At 61.8% G+C, this 23,777-nt stretch overlaps 6 protein-coding genes across 6 annotated transcripts; 3 read left to right on the top strand and 3 right to left on the bottom strand.

Annotated features, from left to right (window-relative positions):
• Window positions 1-1,249: 1,249 nt before the first annotated feature.
• VTJ83DRAFT_2953 (uncharacterized protein) lies at window positions 1,250-5,333 on the bottom strand (the record flags this gene model as incomplete). Its single annotated transcript, XM_071009280.1, has 4 exons — window positions 1,250-2,412; window positions 2,492-4,596; window positions 4,656-4,804; window positions 4,884-5,333. The coding sequence occupies 4 exons, from the start codon at window positions 5,331-5,333 to the stop codon at window positions 1,250-1,252; spliced, it is 3,867 nt and encodes a 1,288-aa protein (XP_070866834.1).
• A 1,659-nt stretch (window positions 5,334-6,992) lies between these two features.
• Window positions 6,993-8,966, top strand: VTJ83DRAFT_2954 (uncharacterized protein; the record flags this gene model as incomplete). Its single annotated transcript, XM_071009281.1, has 6 exons — window positions 6,993-7,355; window positions 7,425-7,519; window positions 7,613-7,709; window positions 7,771-7,952; window positions 8,023-8,240; window positions 8,314-8,966. The coding sequence occupies 6 exons, from the start codon at window positions 6,993-6,995 to the stop codon at window positions 8,964-8,966; spliced, it is 1,608 nt and encodes a 535-aa protein (XP_070866835.1).
• Window positions 8,967-9,918: 952 nt separating this feature from the next.
• VTJ83DRAFT_2955 (uncharacterized protein) lies at window positions 9,919-11,086 on the top strand (the record flags this gene model as incomplete). Its single annotated transcript, XM_071009282.1, has 4 exons — window positions 9,919-9,988; window positions 10,150-10,248; window positions 10,434-10,627; window positions 10,712-11,086. The coding sequence occupies 4 exons, from the start codon at window positions 9,919-9,921 to the stop codon at window positions 11,084-11,086; spliced, it is 738 nt and encodes a 245-aa protein (XP_070866836.1).
• A 921-nt stretch (window positions 11,087-12,007) lies between these two features.
• VTJ83DRAFT_2956 (uncharacterized protein) lies at window positions 12,008-14,527 on the bottom strand (the record flags this gene model as incomplete). Its single annotated transcript, XM_071009283.1, has 3 exons — window positions 12,008-12,225; window positions 12,300-12,359; window positions 12,445-14,527. 3 exons carry the CDS (start codon window positions 14,525-14,527, stop codon window positions 12,008-12,010), a joined length of 2,361 nt encoding a protein of 786 aa, XP_070866837.1.
• Window positions 14,528-15,564: 1,037 nt separating this feature from the next.
• Window positions 15,565-17,674, top strand: VTJ83DRAFT_2957 (uncharacterized protein; the record flags this gene model as incomplete). Its single annotated transcript, XM_071009284.1, has 4 exons — window positions 15,565-15,980; window positions 16,051-16,210; window positions 16,274-17,403; window positions 17,494-17,674. The coding sequence occupies 4 exons, from the start codon at window positions 15,565-15,567 to the stop codon at window positions 17,672-17,674; spliced, it is 1,887 nt and encodes a 628-aa protein (XP_070866838.1).
• Window positions 17,675-18,619: 945 nt separating this feature from the next.
• VTJ83DRAFT_2958 (uncharacterized protein) lies at window positions 18,620-20,797 on the bottom strand (the record flags this gene model as incomplete). Its single annotated transcript, XM_071009285.1, has 5 exons — window positions 18,620-19,249; window positions 19,329-19,520; window positions 19,600-19,713; window positions 19,783-20,471; window positions 20,539-20,797. The coding sequence occupies 5 exons, from the start codon at window positions 20,795-20,797 to the stop codon at window positions 18,620-18,622; spliced, it is 1,884 nt and encodes a 627-aa protein (XP_070866839.1).
• Window positions 20,798-23,777: the final 2,980 nt, after the last annotated feature.

Here is a 23,777-nt window from a genome sequence, read left to right on the forward strand (position 1 = left end):
CACACACGCGCAGTGTGAGAGAGAGAAAAAAAAAGCTGACTCTGCCTTCCCACCGCTAGTTCTAAGGGCGGAGACGGCTCCGTGTCTCGGAAAGGGGGAGAGGAGGAGGGGGGGAGGTTGGGTTGGCCGATGGGGTTGGCTCAAAGGACAGACAGACAGACAGACAGACAGACAGGCAGGCAGGCAGGCAGGCAGGCCGTTCAGTTTCATTTGGACAATTGACATGACATGACATGACACGACATGAGCAGGCTGGCGGCGGCGACGTGACCGAACATTCCATCCGTCCATGCGGACGCGGCGCCACACTCACCACCACCACCACCACCACCACCACAACCACCACAACCACCACCACAACCACCACAACCACCACCACAACCACCACCACAACCACAACCACCCCAGTCCCAAGCCCAAGGGAACTCATCCGGCAGGCAAAAGCACGTCGCGCTAGTGTATGCATGTACACAGTATGTAAATTGCAAAGACAGGGGGCCGGGGTGGGCAGGGGGGGGGGAGGGGGGTTGGAATGGTGGTGGAATGGTGGAAAGGATGGAAGAAGGGGGGAGGGGCAGGCAAGAACAAAAAAAAAGAAGCAAAGAAAAGAAACAACCCCATTCCAGGTCCCTATTTCACCCGCAACGCCGTGCTATGTAAGGTAGTGTACGCAGTACTGCGTAGTGCAGTGTAGATACATCATTAGATCACCCCTGTCCCCCCTCCTCCTGCGTGTTTCTGTTGGTCTTGTTTGTTCGTGTTGTTGTTGCTGTCGTTGTGGTGGTTGTTGTTGTTGTATGTAGTATGTACAGCGATACAAAGCCGCCCCCGTTTCCCTCTCCCCCTCCCTCCCCCCCCTGGACCAAACCTACCTACTTACACGGTATCTTTCGATCAGCTATCCATCCAACCATCCGTCCATCCCATCCATCCCGTCTGTCCATCTATCCGTCCTACCACTGCCACAAAGATAGTAGCAGAGAAAGGAAGAGGGTAAAAAAAAAAAAAAAAAACCGGAAAACCTAAAATAAAAAAAAAGACATAACATCAATGCCGCGCACGCCCATGTTTTGTTGGATGACCAAACTGAGATATTGTCCCCGCGCTTCATGGACCACCCCTTTCACTCTTGCCGAGAGAGAACCACCAACCACGCCATCATACCCACGGCCCAGCTCTTCCTCTTCATTATGGTTCAACCCCCCTTCTAATGACCTTCTCCTCCATCACGACTCCCTCCCACCTCTAATTAATACTTGATGGCCTTTTGCCCCTTGGCCTTCTCCTTCCCCACATCCGCCCCCTGCGTCGAGAAGGCGCAGTACTTATCCTTGATGGCCACCACCTCGTACGTGCCCTCCAAGCCGGCCCGGATCACCTTGGTGTGCTCGTGGCTGATCTCGTGCCTCGTCTCGAGCACCTGGCTCTTCTGCCCCTTGCGGGCGTTGGTGCTGCGCGTGTAGGTGAACTCGAACGGCGGCGTGCCGAAGAACTCAAAGAGAATGTCCACCTCCCCGCCCTCGTGGATGTCCACCTTGACCGACTTGCCCTGGCTCACGCGCACGGCGGGGAGCGGGTGGATCGTCTTGGCGATGCGCACGGGAGCGCGGCACTCCGAGGCCTTGTCCGAGATGGTGGTGATGATGAACTCGCCCGGCGACTCGGCCACGCGGCGGAAGCTGGTGGTCGGAGACTTGGCGCGGCGCTCGACGCCGTCAAACGTGTACCAGACCTCGAACGGCGCCGTGCCCGAGAGCGTGTACGAGATGCGCTCGCCGACGCAGTAGTCGGTGCGGGTTTCGAGCGGGTAGATGGTGGGCGCTTCGAAGAGCTGGACCTGCACCGACGAGGCGCCGCCGAGGTCGGCCGAGGCGGCCGAGTGGCAGCCGCTGGCGTCGCGGACGTCGCGGATGCGGATCTGCTGGGTGCCGAGGCGCAGGTGCAGGCGCGGGATGCGCAGGTCGTAGGTGCGCGAGCTGATGGGCGGGGTGCGGTAGATCTCGGGGACGGCGGCGCTCTGGTGCTTGATCTCGATCTCGAGGACGAAGGGGGCGACGCCGGTGAGCGTGATGGGGATGCCGTCCTCGTTGTCCTGCTCCGACTTGCAGTACTTGAACGTCTGGCCGGGCTTGGCGAAGGACGCCGACGGCCGCCGGTTCACGTGCTGCTTGACCACCAGCGGCTGGAAGCCGCCGCCGCCGCCGCCGCCGCCGTTGTTGTTGCTGCTGCTTCTGCTGCTGTAGAGATGGTCCTCGAGCGAGGTGAACTTGTACGTGTACAGGCCGGCCTTGGACGTGTCGGCCTGGATGGCCTCCTTGCCGAGGGACGCCTCGAACTTCTTCTTGCTCAGCGACGGAGACCCCTGGAGAGGGCGATGCCGGACCTCGTATTCCACCGTGTACGGCGGCGTTCCTATGGTGTTGTTGGTTTCCCTTGTCAGCAACAATTCCATGCGCGAAAAGCCAAGAGAGCAAGAGCCTAGGGAACGTACCCTGCAGGGCCACCTCGAAGCCCGAGACGTCTCCCTCGCAGACGCCTTCCACCTTGTATCCGCCGGCCTCGTCCTCGGTGACAAGACCGGGCGACAGCACCACCGACATCCGGGGCCGGGCGAACCAATCCACCTCGAAGGTGGCCGCTTTGGCGTCGACGACGCCGTGGCACTGGTTGTCCCACACGTCGGTGAGGGTGTAGGTGCCGCGGCCCTTGACGGTAAGATAACCGTTGTCGTGCTTCACCGTCGCCTCGGCGACCTTGGGCTTGCCCTCGGCGTCGAGCACCTCGGAGCTGGTGTAAAACACCTTCCACGGCCCTTCCCCGGTAAGGCGGACCGGGAGCCTCACCGCGGAGCCCTCGACGGCCAGCATCTTGCGCTTGCCCTCGACCTGCCCGAAGGCGGCGCGCGGGCTTTGGCGCCGCACCGAGATCTTGAGCTCGTCCTGGAGGAAGTTCCTGCAGCCGCGCCTGTCCTGGACGCTCGTGAGGCCCAGCGTGTACTCGCCGCCCTGGGTCAGGGGGTTCGTGCGGATCTGGAACGAGTTCTCGTGGATGTTGGCGGCCTTGTGCTGCTTGCGCCTGCCGTCGTGGATGATCTCCCACTCGAGCGTGAAGGGAGGCTCGCCGAGCAGCAGGACGTCGGCGGCCACCTCGTCGCCCAGGCACGAGCCCATCTTGCCCGTGCTGTGCTGGATCAGGGCCGAGGCGGCGGGCTTGACGTCCTGCTCGAGCACGTACTCGGGGCCCGCCAGCTTCTGGCCCTTGCTGTAGATGTCGTCGCCGATGTGGGTGAAGACGTACTTGTGGTGGCCGGCGGTGCGCGGGATCAGGTCCATCTGGTACCGCAGGCCGGGGATGGTGACGCGCTCGGACCGCCGCTGGCCGTTGGAGATGACGTCGTACCGGACGACGAACGGCGGCGTTCCGATCAGGTCCATGTCGACCCGCAGGCCGATCGAGTTGCCCGCGCACGTGTCGGGGATCTCCTCGGCGCGCAGCGTGAGCCGGGGCTCGAGCGGGTTCAGCAGCAGGCACGACGAGGGCTCCTGGATCTCGCCCTCGCAGGAGCCCGCCGCGACGGACCGGAGCGTGTACAGGCCGGGGGCCGAGATCTGGGGCCGGTCGCGGGCGTTCTTGGCGTTGTACGTGCCGATCGAGAGGACGTCGCCGTGGTCGCCGCTCTCGGTGAGGGTGTCGATGGGCGAGAACAGCCAGGTGAGGATGTGCGCCGTGCCTTCGGGGCCCGCGCCGGCGATCTGGAAGCGGACCGGCAGCTCCTTGGACTCGCCCTTGGCCACCTTGAGGGGCCTCCTAAGATCGCAGCCTTCGAGGCGCACGTGGGGCCGCTCCTTGACCACGAAGCTCTGGACGAGGTGCTTGGGCCGGGGCTTGGCCTCGACGTCGTCGACGCCCGCCTCGTACTTGACCACGTTTCCGAACGCGTCCTGGACCTCGTCGACCGAGTACTGCCACTCGCCGCTGACGTGCATGGACTCGTTGAGGCTGACGGGGACGCGGTGCGGGCGGGCCCACGAGAAGTCGTCGTCGCCCGGGCCGAGGAGGCTCGTCGAGCGCAGGCCGGCGAGGGGCGACGAGAAGCCGTCGGGCTGAAGGCTCTGGAAGTGGAAGCTGTGATCCTTGCCGTTGATGGTGCGGCTGTACTTGATCTTGAGCGGCGGGGTGCCCTCGACGTGAAGCGACACGTCCGAGAGATCGCCCAAGCAGCGGCCGGGCTGCGCGACGGGGCCGACCCAGGCCTTGGGGCAGGGCACGACAAAGGTCGGAGGGGTCTTGCGGTTGACCTCGAGCTTGTACTCGTCGAGGACGCGGCCGAGCTGGTAGACGCCCGGCTTCTTGACCACGTAATCGTACTGCACGGCGGGCTGGTCGCCGTCCTGGCTCTCCCGCTTGGCCTTGCGCTCGATGTCCCGGAGCTGCGCCCTGGACAGCTTGATCGATTCGTTCTGGTTGGTCTCGAGGTCGGTACGGATGAGCTCGACCTCGACGGGGATGGTGGCGTTGAAGAAGAGCGGCAGGGCGGCCGTCTTTTGGTCGCCGCCGAGGCAGAAAGACTGGTGCTCGGGGTTGAGCACGGCGGAGCTGGAGGTTCCCCAAGGTCAGCAGGAGCGCGCCCGCGGCGGCAAGGGATCTCGACTCACCCCTCGGGCAAGATGTTGATGATCTGCCGGCCCATGATGAGCGACGTGTTGTGTATTATGCTGGAGATCTTGACATTGTGTTCCGAGATGGCGACCTCGCGGTCGTAAAAGACCCGGACGAAGCCGAAGAGCCATGCCTGCCATGGAAACTGGAGAAACGTCAGCCGCCGGTTTCGACGCCGCACCACGAGCCCTCCCGCCCGACGACGACGATGACGACAAACGTACCCCGATGTTGAACATGAGCATCCAGTCAAACGCGACGTGGAAGAAAAACGCCACCACCACAAACATCTGCGACAGTTCGAGCCATGGTATCCTGAGCTCGGGCAGCCCAAACAAAAACACAAAGTCGATGCCGAGCCATTTCAGGAACAGCCAAAACGACTCCGTCTCCTCCTCGACCAGCTGGGCCCAGTCGTAGAACTTCCAGGCGAAGAGGGCGGCGTAGACGCCCAGGGCGTAGAGGCGCTGGGTCGGGGCATCGAGGATGTTGAGCGGGATGACGGGGGTGGAGCTGGCCCTTGGCCCCGGCCGTTGCTGGGGCGCGACGGGCAGAGGAGCGGGCGTTGCTCGCTTGGGAGGAGGCGGGGTCCTCGAACGACCCCGGACGGCCGATCGTTGCCTGGCGGTAACGGGCGTCTGTGGAAAGGCGCCGATGGGGGGTACGCCGCTCATGGCATGCCGAGTTGGGGGATGTCAGGAGGGAGGCCAGGGAAGGGAGGGCGACGGGGAGGGAGGGGGGGAGGAGTCGGGATCGAAAAGGAAAAGGGCAGCGCCGGCCGCGTAACGTGTCGCGATCAATCCGAGGCGGAGAGAGAGAGGTCCGGTCGCGATGTCGGGTCGTTGGGGGTTTGGCTTGGTGTTTGGAGTGGTGGTTGGTCGGAGCTGGTCAGGCTCGCATCCGACGCTGATCAGCGCGGTCGTCCGAGGTCGTCCGAGGTCGACCTGGTCGTCGTGGATGGAAGAAGGGGAGCCAGATGGCCAGCAGGCTCCAAAAGTCAATCAGTTGGTTGCTTTGGGCTCGTGGTGCTGCTGGGGGGGGAGGGCAGCGTCCACGTCTCGCATTTCTGGTGCTGTCCAAAAATTCCAGTCTGATGCTCCGAGCTGCACGCCAAAAAGAAAGCCGACGCGCTTCTTGTTTCGGCCGCGCTTGTGGTTTGTTGCTGCGACAGGTCAAAGTGGGCCCACTTGCCGTGGATGGCGGTGCTCTCTGATTGGCCCTGGCAGCCAGAGCAGCCCCCACAGGAAAGCAGGGGTTTGACGACCTGCCGTCTCGTCCTCCACCCGAGCTTGCTTTGGCGTTGAGCTTGGAGCTTCAAGCCGACGTTTGCGTCTCTGCTTTTCTGCTGATATTTCGGTACGCTATTACCGTGCAGCCTTGCGGGTGACTCTTGAGCGCCAAAAGGTCACCCATCACAGCTGACCTACTAAGTATCCATCACCTAGTCGGGTACGGCCAACCCGTTTTGCTTCTAGTCAAGATAAATAATACTTGTCAAGTCGGGTAGTACATTACGACTGTTTAGGTATTCCTAAGGTCAGGTCAGTTCAGGTCAGGTATGGGAGCTTTTATTTACATGCTCTTCGTTGTCATCACCCCGTCCACTACAGCAACCAGCACATTTCCAATTTGCCCAAAACCCAGTTTCCGGTGTAAGGTAGGGACCAACACGGCCCTTCCCATCCATAAAGTTCACCAACCCAAAGTATCTTGCCTTACCTTGCAAGTCCGGGAAGAGGGGGGGTGGAGAGGCGCCTCGTACGTCTGGGCTCACACCATTTCGGAGCCGGGAGCCTTATAGCGCCTCATGGGAGAAGCAAAGCTTTGCCATCCCATTCCTACACTATTCGGAACACTGCTTCTCTGTTATCTCTTTGTTTTGTGCGAGTTTCTTTTTTTTTTTTTTCACTCTTGTTGTTTTCCCAAGGTCACTCTTGGGCATGATGCAGACGGGAGCTGTACATTGATGGAACCCGTGAAAAACCAGTCCCTTTACTGCAGTACCTAGCCCCGGCGTTGCGCTTCCGTCACGCTTCGCCGGATTCCATGGTTGAAGGAAACATCGTCATGGTTTCTCTGTCTCTAACGCCATCTGCCAGCACCGTACAGCGCCTTGAGCTTCTCCTGGTCCCCACGGCCCTTCAAATATCCAAGGGCTATCAAGGTTCAGGCGAAAGGAGCGCCTGTCGCCAGACGTCAACGCACGCCCGGAGAACAGCAAGCAAAGCATCGTCTTCAACCCCGGCGTCTTCCACCCAGCACGCCAGGTCCTGGGGAGACCCGCTATTGTACCGTACCGTCTGGGTTTGTCGGCCTCTGAAGGGTTTCCGGAGATGGCCCAGGAGCAACCCGCCGAGCCGCCCCCAGGAGATCCAGCTCCTCTCGGGAAACCAAACCCCGAGCACCAGGAAGCCGAGGAAAACGCCAACGAGACGGCTCTGGATGCGCCCTCTCTCCCCTACCGCCGGTCCGGGCGAATTCGCAGCAGCCCCAGGAAGAACGGGGCCGATCCTCGGCAAGAACAAGACCCCGTTACCATGTCGCCCTCGCCGACTCCTCGCCGGCAGAATCTGAAGCGCAAGGCCGCCCCGGAGCATTTTGAGCTGCCCGACGAGCTCCTGGAGGCATCACTGGGCCCGTGGAAGGAAAACGAGCTGGCCGAGTGGTCGAGCTGGATCGAGGTGGAATCGGACCCGGTTGGTTCCTCCCCCCCGCCCGGGCATGCCATCGCTTGACGGACCGTCTCCTTTCTGACCGCCGCCCAGGCCTTTTTCACCGCCATCCTCCGCCGGCTCGGCGTCAAGGGAGCGCTGATAGAAGAGGTGCTCTCGGTCGACGAAGGCTCTCTGGCCGCCCTTCCGTACGTGACGCAGGACCGATAGGTGTTTTTTTTTTTTTCTCGGATTGAGACGGAGGGAGCGTCTTAGCTAACTGCCCGAACCCCCGGCGTCAGGAATCCCGTCTACGGCTTGGTTTTCTTGTATGAGTACTTTGCCGAGGAGATGGCCGAGACGACCGAGGACGACCAGGACGTGTGGTTTGCCAACCAGGTGCCGCTCCCTTGACCTTTCCCGGTCCAGCCGTTGTGAGGGCTTACCAAGGATGCCCTAGACCACGCAAAACGCCTGCGCCACGATCGCTCTTCTCAACATTGTCATGAACGCCAAGGGCCTCCGGCTGGGCGATCGGCTTCGGGCGCTCAAGGAGGCCTCCCAGAACCTGCCGCCGCCGTTACGGGGCAACATGATCAACCACAGCGATTGGATCCGCGTGGCCCACAACTCCTTTGCCCGGTAGGGAACCGCAGAAACGACCCCGACGCCGGCCAGGCGTTGGATCGGCGCTGGCTAACCGCTCCCCAAGACGGCTAGATCTCCTCAACGCCGCGCTCGCCCTGCAAAACGAGGCGGCCGAGCACAAGAAGCGGACCCGATCCGTCGCCGGCCAGCGGAAGAAGGCCAGGCGAGACGCATCGAAAGAGAAAGCTAGCGGCGGCACCGCCTACCACTTCATCGCCTTCGTCCCCATCGGGCAGCGCGTGTGGCAGCTCGACGGGCTTGCGAAGGCGCCCGTTTGCATTGGTGAGCGAACGCTCGCCCCTCCACCTCCCCGCCGCCCTGCTTCCCGCCTAACCCGCGCGTCGTTGTCCCGCAGGCAAGTTTGACGACGGCCAGGACTGGACCTCGGTCATGTCCCCGATCCTCCAGGAGCGCATGATGCGATACTCGACCGAGTGCCTCTCCTTCAGCCTGCTCGCCCTGTGCGGCGACCCGCTGGCGCAGGTGCGCGAGCAGCTCGCGGCCAACATCCGCCGGCTCAGACGACTCGAGGCCCGGCCGGGGGCTCGCGCAGACCGGCCGCCCAGCAGCCTCTCCGGGTCCGCCAAGGCTTCGGAGGGGGAGGGGCAGGGGGAGGACGAGGAAAGAGAGGACCCGATCGTCAGCCCTACCGACCCGCGCATCCAGACCTACCAGCTCGAGCCCGCAGACATCGCCGACGACGGCAACGTCACAGACACCACCACCACCACCACCACCACTACCACCACATCCGACGACCACCCGCCGGACCAAGCGCCGCAGCTCTGGCAGGAGCTGGCGGCGGAGCAGAAGAGGTTGCGAGCCGAGCACGAGCGCCAGGCGGCCGAGCACGAGTACGGGTTCGGCGGCGCGGCCGGCGCGGCGGCCGTCCTGGGGAGGGCCAAGGATTACACGGCCGCGGTGCACGAGTGGGTCAAGAAGCTTGCCGGGCACGAAGGGGCGTTGAAGAGGTTATGGGAGGAGGCGAGGCTGCAGCAGGGGCTGTAAATGGAGATGCTTCCCCGTCGGTTCGCGAGAATTGGGGTGACGCCTGGGCTTGAAGGGTACCTGCTCGGTTGTAGGTTGGGTCTTGGACGTGATGAAAACTATCTACCTTCAAGGCGACCTACCCATGTTCATTCCACCCTCCAAGCCGCGTTGATTCGCACCTAGGTATGTAGCATGTAGCATGTAGCATAGAGCATGTAGCATGCCACAATGACGTCGTTTTGCTTGGACGGCGTGCTCTCCCAAGCCTTCAGCAGATGGCCCGGGGACGCTTCTGGACTTGGATTCATAGGTTCCTTGGCAGGCGGTTGATGACGGCATTTGGCCAAAGCATGCGACCTGGCAGCAACCGGTTCGTTTTGCGGGGGGACACACTAGGATCCGCTAAACGTTTTGGCTGGCGGGCTTGGCAGTTGGGAAAAGCCGCCAAAAGCCAGGCTTGGGGCAGCCCTGCTCCCAGGGCACCCGCCAGCCTTGAACCCTGGGATCCATGGAAACCTCACTTTCGCTTGTGGGGCAAACCTACCGGGCAGGTAACTACCTACCTAACCAACGTCAAGTACCTAGCCAACCTGAATCGACCTTACCGGACGGTCCATGCTTGCCGGCACAGTAGCTGCGGGCCAACAAATAACCTTAACCGCCAAACCCTTGACCACCCTCAACCACGCCCGCGCGTCTTGCAGGCTCGGTGGATCGTTCCGTGTTTCGAGTTACCGTCTTCCCGTCTTCCGTGGCTGCAGCTTTTCGGCAACCAGGCTTTGATCGACGCAAAACACAAACACCTCTCTCGTCTTTCCCCTCCCCCACTTTCGCCAACCTCCCCCATTCATTCCCCTCTGCGCTTCCGCCTCGCCGCCTCGCGACCCATCCGCGCGGTCCGTCAAACCTCCGTCCCTCTTTCTCCCCGAATCCCAGAGCGACGAAGCACTTCCCGCCAGACCCGACCATCATGTCCAAACGGACCAGCTCCGCGGCCACGAACGGCGCCGCGCCGAACGACGACCAGGTCAAGGCGTCCAGTACGTAGATCCAGATGCCTTCTCTCCTCTTCTCCTCGCTTCGCCCCCCCCCCCCCCCCTCTTTTTCTCACCGGTGCACCTCCCGTCTTGCGGCGGTGCTTCCAACACGCACGCAAGCATCGCGAGAAGACGCGGGACGCTGACGTTGACCTCTTGAGCAGCCGCCGTCGACAAGCAGAAGCTCCTCTTCTCCCCGAACCCCGGCCACTTCTCGCTCGTGCGCGCGCTCCATCTCGCCGACCTGATTACCGAGCTGAATGGTGAGCCCGTCCGGACACCCCGCTGTTGTTGGATCCCGCTGCCGGTCCCATCGTGGACGCCCAGGGCTGGGTTCCGCGGAAGCAGCACAGAAGCACATGCCCTGCCTGCACGGCAAAGACACACACACACACACACACACACACGCACGCATGGCTGACATGGAGCCTCCCCCCTTCCAACCTAGGCCTCTGCGGTATCCTCTCCGTCTTCTCCGCCATGCGGTACTGCCTCGGCGATCCCACCGACCACAGCAACCTCTGGACGGGCCTCGCGTTCCTCCCCTTTGGCCTCTTCTTTGACTTTCTCGACGGCAGGGTGGCCCGCTGGCGCAAAAAGAGCAGCATGATGGGCCAGGAGCTGGACTCGCTGGCCGACCTGGTACGTCTACCACCCGCTCCTTTCTCTCTCTCTCTCTCGCTGTTTTCTTGGTTCTAACCATCTTCCTTTCCTTTAAAAAAACAGATCACCTTTGGCATCGCCCCGGCCTCCATCGCCTTCGCCATCGGCCTCCGCACCTCCCTCGACCACCTCCTCCTCGGCTTTTTCGTCCTGTGCGGCCTCACCCGCCTGGCGCGCTTCAACGTGACGGCCGCCAACGGCGTGATCCCCAAGGACGCCTCGGGCAAGGCCGCCTACTTTGAGGGCACGCCCATCCCCACCACGCTGGCGCTCGACGCCCTGATGGGGTGGTGGATCTCGAGCGGCCGCATCCACGACCGGATCCCCGGCGGCGTCTGGCTCGAGGGCACCGCGCTCGCCGTGCACCCCGTCGTGCTCGTCTTTGTGGCGCACGGGTGTTTGATGGTGAGCAAGACGCTCAAGATCCCGAAGCCGTAATGCGAGGCTGGGGGGGGGGGGGGGGGGCTCAAAGAGAGAGGAGGGGGAGGGGGCTCCTGTCGGTGGTTTTGTACTTTTTCTTGTTTGCTTGGTTTTGCTGTGAAAGGAGAGTCGGCGGACAGGAGGGGATAGATTTCTACAGGAGGGGAGTGATTTCTACCGTTGATTCGGGTGGGTGGGTGGGTGAGTGGGTGGTGGTGGTGTAGTTGTTGTTGACGAGGGTTGCGGTTATGGGTTGGAAAGAAGGAGGGGTTGGGGGAGCGTCATGTTCGCAGCGGGAAAAGAAACAAAAGAGGGGGGGGGGGGGGGGGGCAAGGAAAGGAAAGGAACCAGGGGATACTTCTCTCATGTCTCACTTGTGGTTTTGCAATGGTTTCTGTACACCGAGGCATCTTTTCTTTTTCGGGTTGGTTCCTGGCATTCTTTTTGCGGTTGGGCTTTGGGTGCGCCCCGTTTGCATGCTTGGTGATGGATCTACGCGTGGTGTTTGATAGCTTCGTTGGCGTCTAGAGGTACAGCATACATCACCTTGCGTCCGCTCGGCCGAACTTGACGTCATGATTGCTCGCCTGCCCAGAGCGCTCGTCTAGCGGTTTGCGAGGTTCCCAGGGACCTGCTACGACGGGCGACGCTGACCTTGGAGCACTCCCGGCAAACCCCGCCCGCCCATGGGCGTCTCACGACCCAAGGACACGGGAACCGTGCGAACGAGCACAGAGAGGAACGGTTGACGCGACACGACACGACACGACCCGAACGAGGACGACAAGGCTCCATGCCTTTCAACAACCCCCTTTCGGATTCACTACCGCAAAGGGGGGGGGGGGGGGGGGGGGGAAGGATGCATGTTTTGCTTCTACGTAGGAAGTCTGCCCTGCGCCCAAAGCCCACGCCGTAATACCTTCTCCGACCCTCCCCGGCTCACGCCTTGGCGTCCGCCTTGTCGTCCTTCTTGTCGGCCGCCTTGTGCGGGAAGGGGTTGTACATGCCGCGGTCGGCCTTGAGCTGCTTGAGCTTCTCGATGGCCTCGTCCAGATCAAAGGGCACGTCGCGGGCCTGGGTGGACGTGTCGTCGCGGTAGCGGATGTTGACCTTGCGGTTGCGCATCTCGTCGTCGCCGACCACGAAGACAAAGTTGTCTGCAAAAAGCGTGGCTCAGCAAACGTGGCTCGAGGGTCGGCCGCGGGAAGGAGAGCCGCGGGGCGGGACTTACATTGCGCCAGCTGGGCGTTGCGGATCTTCTTCTGGAGGGTGTTGCCCGTGCTGTCGACGTCTGCGGCGGGTCGTTAGCCGGGAGAGCTCGGAACGAACGAACGCGTCATGGATTCAAAGGAAAAAAAAAAAAAAAAAACACATACCGGCGTAGAACTTGGCCTTCTTGAGCAGCGTCGCCACCTCCTTGGCGTAGCCCAGGAAGCCCATGCCGACGGGAATGACCATGACCTGGCGAGGCGACAGCCAGAAGGGCCACTTGCCGGCAAAGTGCTCGGCCAGGATGGCCGTGAAGCGCTCGATGGAGCCGGCCATGGCGCGGTGGATCATGACGGGCCTGGCGCAGCCCGGCGACAGCGGCTTCTTGGGGAACAGCAGCTTGGGCTTCTTGTCCTTGCCGTCCTCCTTCTTCCCCTCGGCCTCGGCCTCGGCGTCCTGGGCCGGAGCCGCGGCAGCGGCCTCGGGCTTCGCCTCGGGCTTGGCCTCGGCCTTGTGCGCGCCCTCGGCCGTCTGGTACTCGAGCGAGAAGTTGATGGGCTGCTGGAAGTCGAGCTGGATGGTGGCGCACTGCCATTGCCGGTTGAGGCAGTCGAGGACGGCGATGTCGATCTTGGGCCCGTAGAAGGCGCCGTCGCCGGGGTTGAGCTGCCAGGTGACGCCGGGGTTGGCGGCGGCGAACTCGTCCAGGGCCTCCTTGAGGCGGGCCTCGGCGCGGTCCCACGTCTCGATCTCGCCCATGAACTTTTCGGGGCGGGTGGACAGCTTGAGCTTGAAGGTGAGCCCGAGGAGGCCGTAGAAGGAGCTCATGAAGTCGAAGAGATCGGCCACCTCCTCCTTGACCTGGTCCTCGCGGCAGAAGATGTGGGCGTCGTCCTGCTGGAACCGGCGCACCCTGGTCAGGCCGCTCAGGGCGCCGCTGGCCTCGTTGCGGTGGAGGACGCCAAAGTCGGCGAGGCGGAGCGGCAGCTCCTTGTGGCTGCGGTCGCGGTGGCGGAACATCAAGGCGTGGGCCGGGCAGTTCATGGGCTTGAGGCCGAACTGCTCCTTGTCCACGTCGAGCAGGAACATGTCCTCCTTGTAGTGGGCCAGGTGGCCCGACTGCTCCCAGAGGCAGGTGTTGAACATGTTGGGGGTCATGACCTCGTCGTAGCCGCGGTTCCAGTACTGCTCCTTGATGTACTCGGTGATGGCGTTGTGGATGCGCATGCCGTGGGGCAGCCACATGGCGGAGCCCGGCGACGTCTCGTCAAAGTAAAAGAGCTCCTGCTGGCGGCCGATGAGGCGGTGGTCCCGCTTGGCCGCCTCCTCGAGGAACTTTTTGTGGGCGGCCATCTGCTTCTTGTCCGGGAACGAGACGCCGTAGATGCGCTGCAGCGAGTCGTTGTTGGCGTCGCCGAGGAAGTAGGACGACGAGTTCTTGGTGATCATGAAGGCCTCGATGCGGCTGGTGTCGGGCACGTGGGGGCCGCGGCAGAGATCGATCAGGGGCCCGTTGCGGTAGACGGTGGTGCGGGTGCCGTCGGGGATCTTGTCCTTGATGATGTGCACCTTGTAGGGGTTGTAGGCGAACATCTTGAGGAGGTCCTCCTTGCTCATCTCGAGGCGCTGGAACGGCTGCTTCTCCTTGACAATCTTGGACACGATGCTCTCGAGCGGGGCCAGGTCCGTGTGCTGCACGGCGGCGCCGCCCGGCAGCGCCATCTCGTAGTAGAAGCCATTGTCCACCGGGGGGCCGATGCACAGCGAGCAGCCGAACCTCCGCTCGCAGGCCTCGCCGAGGATGTGCGCGCTCGAGTGCCAAAAGACGAACTTGCCCTGGTCGTCGTTGAAGTCGAGCAGCTCCAGCTTGCAGCTCTTCTCGAGGGGCCGCTCCAGATCCCACAGGGTTTCGCCGTCGACCCTCGCCACCACGGTGCGCTTGTAGAGGCTGTTGGAGATGCTCTTTGCGATCTCGGCGGGCGTCGTCTCGTACGACTTGCCCGTCTTGACGGTGCCATCGGGCAGGGTGATCTGGATGTCCTCGCGCGGCTTCTTGGCCAGCTCTTCCTGCTGCTCCTTGTACAGGCGCTCAAACAGCTCAATGCGCTCCTGGAGGAACTTGGGGGGCGGGTCCAGCTCCAGGGGGCCGGCGGCGGCGGCGTCGGCCGCGGGCGCGGCGGCCTTCTTCTCCTTCTTGGGCTTCTTGTCGGCGAGGCCCGTTTTTTGGAGGGCGTCGGTGACTTGCTCCATGGTGGTGGCTGCTGGAGGAGGGGGGGGAGCCGGACGGGATTCGTAGGGAGGAGGAAAAGGCGGGTCTAGGGGGGGGATCTCGGGACTGTGATAGAGGGGTCGTAGGGAGAGCGGCCGGTCTTTGTGGTTGTTTTTTTTCTTGTTTCTTCCCCTGGAAACGCGCCTCAAGTGAGTCACTAAGATGCGCGATTCGGACGGACACGGGTTCCCGCCAGATGGTTTTTGGCGGAGGGGCACACAATGCACATTGGACAGCGCATTGAAACGCTCCCAATTTACCCCGCGGTCGAGGAGGGGATCCCTGTCACGGGAGCAGGGATGCAAAAGCTCGGGCCACTAGGAATCCGACCGTCTCTTATCTTTTTTATCGAGTGGAGACCGGGACGTTGCCTGTGGGGGGACGGACCGCAGAACTGTAATGTTACCGTACACTACGCGGATGTATTACGCAGCACATCACCCAGGAAGCCGTGAGTCCAATGCGTGTTGAGTCGAAAGCCGCGTCCGTCGCGACGAAATTGTAACGGGACGGCGATGCAACATCAAACCACCCGCCACCACTACCACCACTGACCACTTACCACTTACTACCACCACCACCACCACCGCCATCGCCTCGGTTTTTTTTTTTTTTCTTTTTTTGCCCTCGTCGGTTTTTCTTTTGCCTTTCATAGAACCTCGCACCTGCTGCTTTGAGCATTGTTTGGTGGAAATCTCGTCTCAACGACGGCGTCCCCATATCCTCCCTTGGGGGCTTTCAACCAATCCGCGCCAAGGCTGTTGTTACATGCCGAGTTTTGATGAGTCTTATTCGACGTTGAAGTCACTTTCAAACAAATACGTCTCAAGACCAGCCATACGACCACGATCCCGCCCCCCCTCTCTCTACCTCCTCGAGCCTCTCGACGTTGAGCTCTCATCCAGTCCGTCCGCCATCGAGCACATCCTCGAGCCCTGTTCCGCCTCGTCACCGAGCCTCATCGGGCCCTCATCGGGTCTCTCCTCTCACAACAGCTCCGGTGGCCTGTGGATACGCCATGAGGTGCTCCCTCGAGGACATCCCGGACGAGATTGTCCGCCACATCCTGATCTACCTTTCGCCAGAGCACACCCTCCTCTCCGTGCAGCGCGTCTCCCGCCGCTACCACCACCTCGCGAACGAGCCGTTGCTGTGGCGATGGCACTGCGTCCGGTCCTTCCGCTTCTGGAGCCCCGAGCACAAGCTCAACGAGAAGCTCGCGGCGAGGGCGTCTTCCGTCGATTGGAAGGGTCTCTGGGTCACCCGGAAGCAACGAAACCTCAAGGCGGCCCGCCTGCTCGACGGCATCATCAACTCCACCGTTCACCAGGTCCGCCGTCTCAAAGGCATCTGCGAGATGGGCTACGACGTCAAGGACTTCCTGCTCGACCAAATCCACTGCGACCCTTCCGCGGAAGACGTCCTGGCCAGAAGGTAGGAAGCTCGCTCCGACCCGCGTCGTCGTCGTCGTCGTGGCTTGCTAACCCCGCCGCCCCCTCCCCAGATACTATGCGACCACCGCCCTGGACAGCATACACCGGGCCGTGGCCGTCGAGATATGGTCCAGCTATCAGGGGCGGCCCCTGAGCTCCGAGGGGCTCGACAGGGCGTTGGCCGCGTTTGACATGTTTGTTTTGCACGACCAAGAGGAGGACGTTGACTACGTACGATTTGACCTCGTGGCGCTTTCTCACCTCCTCCGAGCTTCTTGTGGCTGACCCTGGCAGGTTGTACGGACGCTGGACGACCTGGCGTTCCAGTTCAAGGCCGAGCACCCATGGTTCGGCAGCCTCTCGACGCGGCAAAAGGCGCTGGCCCTCGTCCGGTGGCTGCGGGCCCGGAACCTGACGGGCATGGACCACCCCGAGATCAACTACCGCAACCTGCGCAACTGCTTCATCGGCCACGCCCTGTCCGACCAAGACCACCCTTCCCTCCCCATCATCTCGAGCGCCATCTTCACGTGCGTCGCCGAGCGCCTGGGGCTCACCGCCTTCTGCCTGGCCTTCCCGAACCACGTCCACGTCGCCGTCTACGCCCCTCCCGGCCAGGACCTGGACGGCCAAGCCACCGACGAGGTGGACGGCGAGCGCAAGCGCATGTGCCTGGACCCGTACGGGTCCGACAACGAGGTGACCCTCGGCGAGCTCCGGAGGCGCCTGGTCGAATACGGCTGGTCGCAGGGCACCGACGCGTTCCTGGCCCCGTCCCCCGTGCCCATCATCGTGCAGCGCACGGGGCAAAACATCCGGGCCACGTACGACAACGTGCACAACCTGACCAACAACGAGCACCAGGCCCGCGAGATGAAGCGCCTGCGCAGCGGCCTGCCGGGCCTCAACCTCGACGCCGCCATCTACGCCTCCATGTGGGCCGAGCTGCTCATGACGCAGACGTCCAACCTGCACTGGGACTCGACGCTGGCCACGTTCCTGCAAAAGTTTGCGCTCTCGTGGAGCGAGGACCTGTGGATCGTCGAAAGGTACCTCCTGCCCCTCTACAACCAGTACATCGCCGCCAACCCGCACCGCCTCGAGCAGCACCACCGCTCGTGGCAGCGCGTGCCCGACATCCTCGACATGGTGGCCAACTTTGACGGCCGCATGCGCGACGTCAACCGCCGCTACACGCAGGACATTGTCCGGCGCGTGCGCTACCGCATCGGCCAGGTGTTTCAGCACCGCCGGTACCGCTACATCGGCATCATCAACGGCTGGGCGGCCCCGGGCCATTCGTGCCTGCCCATGCCCCATTACCTGGACGCCCAGGAGGCCGAGGAGGAAGGCGACGTGTACGACCCGACCGAGTCGGTGCATGCGGCGAACATGGGCCCGAAGAGGACCTACTATACGTGTCTGTGAGTGTTTTTGTTTTTTTTTTCGTTTTCTTTTTCTTGTCCCTCGGCTTCTCAAGGAGCCCTGTTGGTTGACTCGTGAATTCCAACAAGGCACTCTCGGAAGACCACCGTCGACCGCCTGCGCGTGTCCCAAGACAACGTGGTCATCGTCACCGATCCCATCATGATCCCGCCGGAGCTCTTCTTTTTGGCGGGCAAGTTCTTCAAGCGGTTCGACCCGGAGACGTGCACCTTTGTGTCCAACATCAAGGACTACTACCCGGACGATTAGAGGCTGTCCGGGTGCGCCGGGTGTGGGTGAGAGGAGTCGAGGGTGGAGGAGAGGAGATAAGGGCCGAGGGTGTCCAAAAGATAGACATGGGGCCTGCAAGGCCTGCGAGGCCCTACGAGGCCTGCGAGGCATACGCGCTTACTCTTAATATTGTCCGGATCCAGCTGCTGATGGTTTTTTTTTTTTTTTCTTTTTCGTTTTGATACCTACTACAGCAAGAGTTCATGATGAATTGAAGGGCCAGGATGGGGGATTTTTTTCATGCATTCTGTTGCTGCCTCGATGCGAACAGGCGTAGGATGTGCCTGTCCATCCATAAATTTATTTTTGTACCTACGTTTGTGGGTGTAATGATGAGAGAATGGGATCGCTCATGCGAGCATGACCCAGTGGGGAGGAGGAGGAGGAGGGGGAGGGGTCGTCTCCTCACTCCCAAGAATCACCAAGACTGTCTAGACACTCCTCACGACTCTCTCCAGCTCCGTGAAAGCTAGCATCGAGACACAGAGACGCAAAGCACAAGCCCCAATGGGCGGATATCACGTCCCTCCCGCATCGTCACATTTGCCTTGTTTGTCTATCGTCGCGGATATTCATGTTTGTTGTTTTTGTTTGTTATGGTGGAAACAAAAAAGGAAATAAATTACCAATAGAAAACCAAGAAGGGTATCTCTCTCTCTCTCTCTCTCTCAGCGACGAAATCGAACAGAAGGGGGAATCCATAGAATATGAACCGCCAGCCCAGTTCCAACCCGCCACGCCAAACGACCGTTGCCTTCTCCATACGCCAGTTTCCATGCCATGCCACATCCAGGTCCCGTGTCCCCCCGCGTCGGGCCTTTGTCCCGTCGCATCGTGAGCCTGCCCTTCTTCCTCCCCCCCTTTATACCTTTTCTTTCTCTCCAGAATCCTCCCTCTTCTAAAGTCATCTTCCCGCGAGCCCCTTCAAACCCTGCCCGCCGCTTCCCTCCTCGCCGCCCACCCCTTGAGGGCGATCATGAGCAGCGTGTACGCCATGAGCAAGCCCACCAGCCCCATGGTGACGGTGTACATGAACATGGCGTCGAGGCGGTAGTGGATCATGCCCTGCACCACGTCGTGGGCGCTCGACATGAAGATGACGCCGCCGCCCATGAGGCCGAAGCTCGCGAGGAGCTCCGTCGGGGGCCGGGACGGGTACACGCTCCGCGGCGGGCGCAGCCAGAGGACCACGTACGTGAGGGCGCGCGCAAAGGCGGCGCCCGCGAGCAGGTTGCCCCACTGCTTGTGCACCATGCTGGAGATCATGGACGCCTGGGTGTGCGACGACATCATGAGGCCGAGGAGGAAGATGACGAGCGCGGGGATGGGGTTGGCCGAGAAGGCGTACGTGTCGGGCTCGCGGAGCTCGTCGGGCGTGTTCGCCGCGGGGTTGGCATCGGTGGCGGTGGTAATAGCGGTGGAGGTGGTGGTGCGGTGGCCGCGCTCCACGTCGCTGGTGGAAGCGGACGCGGGGAGATCAGGATGGCAGAGGGCGTCGGAGACGGCGTAGTTGAGCAGGTTGCGCATTTTGACCGACTCGACGAGCATGCCGCACTTTGGAGCACCCCCCCACGGTCAGCACGCATGTTGTGGTCGAAGCTAGCGAGGGGGAAAAAAAATGTTGGATGCTTACCAGGCCGCCGCCGATGAAAAGGACCGTGATGGAAATGTGTTCCAAATCCGAGGCGGTCCACTCGCCGCCCCAGCCGCCGAGATGCTCCAGGAAGATGTTGGTCGAGCCGTAAAAGAAGATGAGGAAGCTCTCGACGAACTCGGCCGAGTACTTCCACTTTTGGCCGGGGACCTTGGGACGGACGTTCCACGCCTGCACAAAGGGGGGGCAAAAGGTCAGCGAGAAGCTTGACGAAAGAAAGGCCGCCGCGGGCTCGTGGGAGCTTGCTTACCCATCCGAGCTCGCCGAAGCAGCCGGCCCAGCGGCCGAGGGTGAAGATGCCGAGCCAGAAGAAGACGCCGCCCTTGATGAAGTGAGCGAGGCCGCTGTAGATGCCGCTGCCCTCCTGCAGAACCCGTTAGCAGCCTCGACACGATGCATGGGGTCCCTCTCCTCGCCCGGCTTCCAAACTTACAAAGAAGCGCCCGTAGGTGGTGATGCCCGTGCAGAGAGCGATGAAGCCGAGGATCAAAATGGTCCGGTCCACGGCGTTGTACGCAAACAGCAGCACCTTCCAGAACCGGTCCGAGATCTTCTCGGCCACCCGGGCGACCGCGGCGTAGGCGCGGCCGGAGCTCGAGATGATGGGCACGTGGGCGTCGCTGAGGTCGTCGTCGGTGTTGTTGTCGTCGCCGTCGCCGCCGACGCGGTACTCCTTGTGCGCGTCGCCGTCGTCCCGCGGCGAGCTCGAGGGCGAGGACAGCGGCTGGCTCCGCAGCGACTCGGTCCGCGGCTCGGTCCCCTGGCCGCTGTCCTGCGAGAAGCGGCCGTAGGGGCCCGGGGGGTAGCACGAGTCGTGCTCGGCCATGGCCTCGGTGGACACGGGGAGGAACCCTTGGCGCTCCTCGCTGCGGGCGCCCATGCGGAAGCGGTGCGTGCTGCGCTTGAAGGCGCCGGCCACGCGGGCCAGCAGGCCCACGACGACCTGGGCGCTCACGACGAGGGCCGCGATCCAGCCCACCTTTCCGTGGGCGTTGTTGGGGTACAGGTCCGGCGTGCTCGCGTTGTACACGACGCCCAGCAGCACGGCGCCGGCGTTGGCGCCGAGGAAGGCGAACTGCACAAGCAGGGTGTAACGAGAGCGGGCGAGGGAGAGCATGACGGCTGAGCGAACGCCGGGTTTAGTCCCCCTGACCGGTTCTCTCTCTACGGGGGGTGGGGGCCAGCTTACCTGCGGGAAGCGCAAACACCCAAGCCAGAGTCATCAGAACGATATGGCCGTAGATGACGGCCTTGTGGTCCGGGTGGGAGAAGTAGGTAGGGGGATACTGGTCCTCGGGCAGCGGCTTGTCGGCGTCGGTCATCTCTGCGCCTCCGTGCCCGTGCCCGCCCCCGTGCTCGTGCGATTGCGCCAGGACGGCCGGGGCGAGGGCCAGGACCACGCCGGCGCCGGCGAGGCCGGGCAGGAGAGAGGTCGTGTGCGCTTTCATCGGCGCGGGAACGCTTCTTCTTTTTCTTCTTCTTCTTCTTCTTGGTCCGGTCTTGTGCGGCGGAATCCGAATCGGGACGTCCTCCAAGCTGGGCCCCTCCGCCCGCGGGCTTTCTGAGTCAGGCCGGAGGGTGTTGGTCTATGCCGCGTTCAGACGGTAGGCGGAAGATGAGACGGCGATTCTGCAGCGACGGCTCTTTTCAGCTGACACTTGGTCTTCCCCCCGGAGCGGCCCAGGAATCGTGGATTTCGTCGAGAGAACGGGCGCTTTTATGCCGTTGCAGGTTCTTCGTCATCGGGCGCGGGAGACGCCACTCCCTTGACTTGCGGCGACTGTCACACGTTCGGTTCCAAGGCGGGAATGCGTTATCGTTTGTGTAGTTCGGACGAACCGCTGACCTAGCAAGACCTGGTTGCGAGGCGCACAGCAAGTAGTCCTGCGGATCTCGAAGCAGGCGGGCGTGCAGGCCGGCGATGGGATTAGGCGGTAGGTATGGAGATCATCTACGGTGACGAGACATGGAATCACGCAGAGCCACACAAGAGAGCCGTATATAATCCACGGGGAGCCGGGAACGGGCAGCGGTGTGGTGTCGCTGGGACCGGGTGGCTGTGGGTTTAAAGCGCCCATGTCGCGAGCCGAGAAAGGAGGTTGCCGGATCCGGGAGGGCGTGATTGGTAATGGCCCTGGACCCTTCGGGCCCCGAGATGCTTGGAGACGGCCAGGTCATGCCACGCGAGGGCTTGTTTAGTCAGTGTCCCGCAGCCTTTGTCGATGTGTCTGCGGTCTTTGGCGCAGATCCCAAGCTCCGGACCATCTGAAGCTTTCCCTCGAGAACAACGACGTCAGACCCGGGAGTGGGGCCCACGGCGACCGTTTCCTGTGCACTGTGTGGGACCCAGCCACACGATGGACTCCGTCACTCCGTCATCCCCCTCATCCATACCATCCATACCATCCATACATGGACGCGGTGCACACTATTAGTTACTGAGCACCGAGTACTATGTAACTACACCACCACCCAAGTGCGTAGGTGGTACACGCCGTCTGTGCCCATGTCATTCGCAACGGCTGCAGACTGGGTGGGTTGACATGCAGCACGCCCTTCCTCTTGTTGCGCAGCACGATCGAAACCGTGCTCCTCGTCGCCAGGCTCGAGGTATGCAGTATGCCGCTGACGTTGGACGACAACGGAGTGAGTAAGCCAGCAAAAAAAAAAAAAAAAAAAAAAAAAAAAAAAAAAAAAAAAAAAACTCGGGCAGCAGCAGCAGCAGCAGCAGCAGCAGCATGTTGGACAGCGGTGCAAGGTTTGGCGTCTCTCCAACTACCAGCCCCCACCATGTCCTATTATTGCCAAGTGCGGAGGTTTCCCGGCCCGCAGCGAATAGCGACCCCCCGAGAATTGGGTGACTGGATCGGTGCGTCGGGGTGGGGCCGGAGTTCCGTGCTCGCGCCAGCCATTTCCTGCCGCCGACGACGACGAGGACAGCGATGGAGCCAGGGAAAAAAAAAAAAAAAAATACTTGGGCATCCACTTGGTCGGCGCACCGCAAGATCAACACAGCAGCCGAACTGGTCTGTCTGTCTCGGACAGCGATCTGCTTCGATCGCAGGGCTCAAGCCACCACACACCACCGTTCCCCCATCTCGCTGCTGGGTGTATCAGCCGGCCCAAATCAGAAACAAAAGATCTGACCATCACGAAGCTGCGGTGTTGCAGCCAAGACGTCATCTCATCTCAATACGCGGAGAAAAAAAAAAAAAGAGCCATGTAGCACAACGCTTGTGTCGTGCGCACTCGGGCTATGCGGCATCAGGTCTAGATGGAAGCCGGAAGAACCTCATGACGCTTCTCCAACCCCCCCTCCGACATGCCAAAAACTCCACGAAAAAAAGTCGCCCTCCCGCCAGTCCCGATGCGACCCCACACGCACACACACCCGGACGCACGCACAATACCGAAGCTCGCCTGAGGCCGTCTGCCGAGAAAGCGACAAGCTAACCTCGACGGTGACGATGGACCCCCCAATGACGCTTTCCTTGGGCACCACCACCAGCCTTGGCGGCCATGGACGGACTCGGACTGTCGCAAAACCCCGAGCTGTTGATCTCTCCTCACCTCGCTGCAGAACCAGCCCGAGAGATCCTGGCCTTGCGAGGAAACGATGGAAGGTTCTGGGAATGCACGGCGGGTTGGTCCACACACATCGATCCTGCTAGCCCGGGCCCGTTGGTTTTGGCGCTGCCGTGTGAGCAGGAATTCCTGCGCCCGGGTCGCGGGGAGGCTGGCGGGCACTTATACGCAGTACACGTAGTAAAAGCATATCCCAAAGATGGAACAAGAAAGCAAGAGCGCATGCAACCCTTGGTCCCGTTTGCAGAAGTTTCTGAAGCGAAGGCGCCGAGGTTCTACAAAGTACATAGTGAAACACCCAAAAGGATCCTTCCTGACGATCGCTGCTCGACGTCATTGTTCACGGAAAGCCGAGAGAATTCGCCTGCTTCTTGTAAGACACGGCCGGACGCAGCAAGGGCGCGCGCAGCCTTGGAGCTGGCCCCGAGGGCCGGAGTGCCCATACCGTTCGCCCGACGTGCACAAAGGTGGCCGTGTCTGCGCCAGCCCGATGGCAGGCAGGCAGATGGAGACCAACGGGAGGCGTTTGCTTGTCTGTCGATCTATCTCTCCGCCACCCATTTTTTTTTTTTTTTTTTGGGTACAGCCCCTCCACCAGCTTACTGCGTACACCACACTACACGTACACAGTACAGTACATACAGAGCTACGGCCGGACCCGGGGAACATGACCCGGCGTGATCTGCAGTGCAGACCATCAAGGAGAAATCCCAGACAAAAAGAAAAAACCACGTGAAGAATTGGGCTGTCGCGGCCTCTTCCTGTCCAACAACAGCCCGAAGGATCCCTTGCTCCGTAGGGAGGAAAACAAAAAAAAAAAAATCGAAGAGAAAAACGGAGAAG

Source organism: Remersonia thermophila, chromosome 3 (assembly GCF_042764415.1).
Source record: "Remersonia thermophila strain ATCC 22073 chromosome 3, whole genome shotgun sequence".
NCBI classification, from domain to species: domain Eukaryota; kingdom Fungi; phylum Ascomycota; class Sordariomycetes; order Sordariales; family Chaetomiaceae; genus Remersonia; species Remersonia thermophila.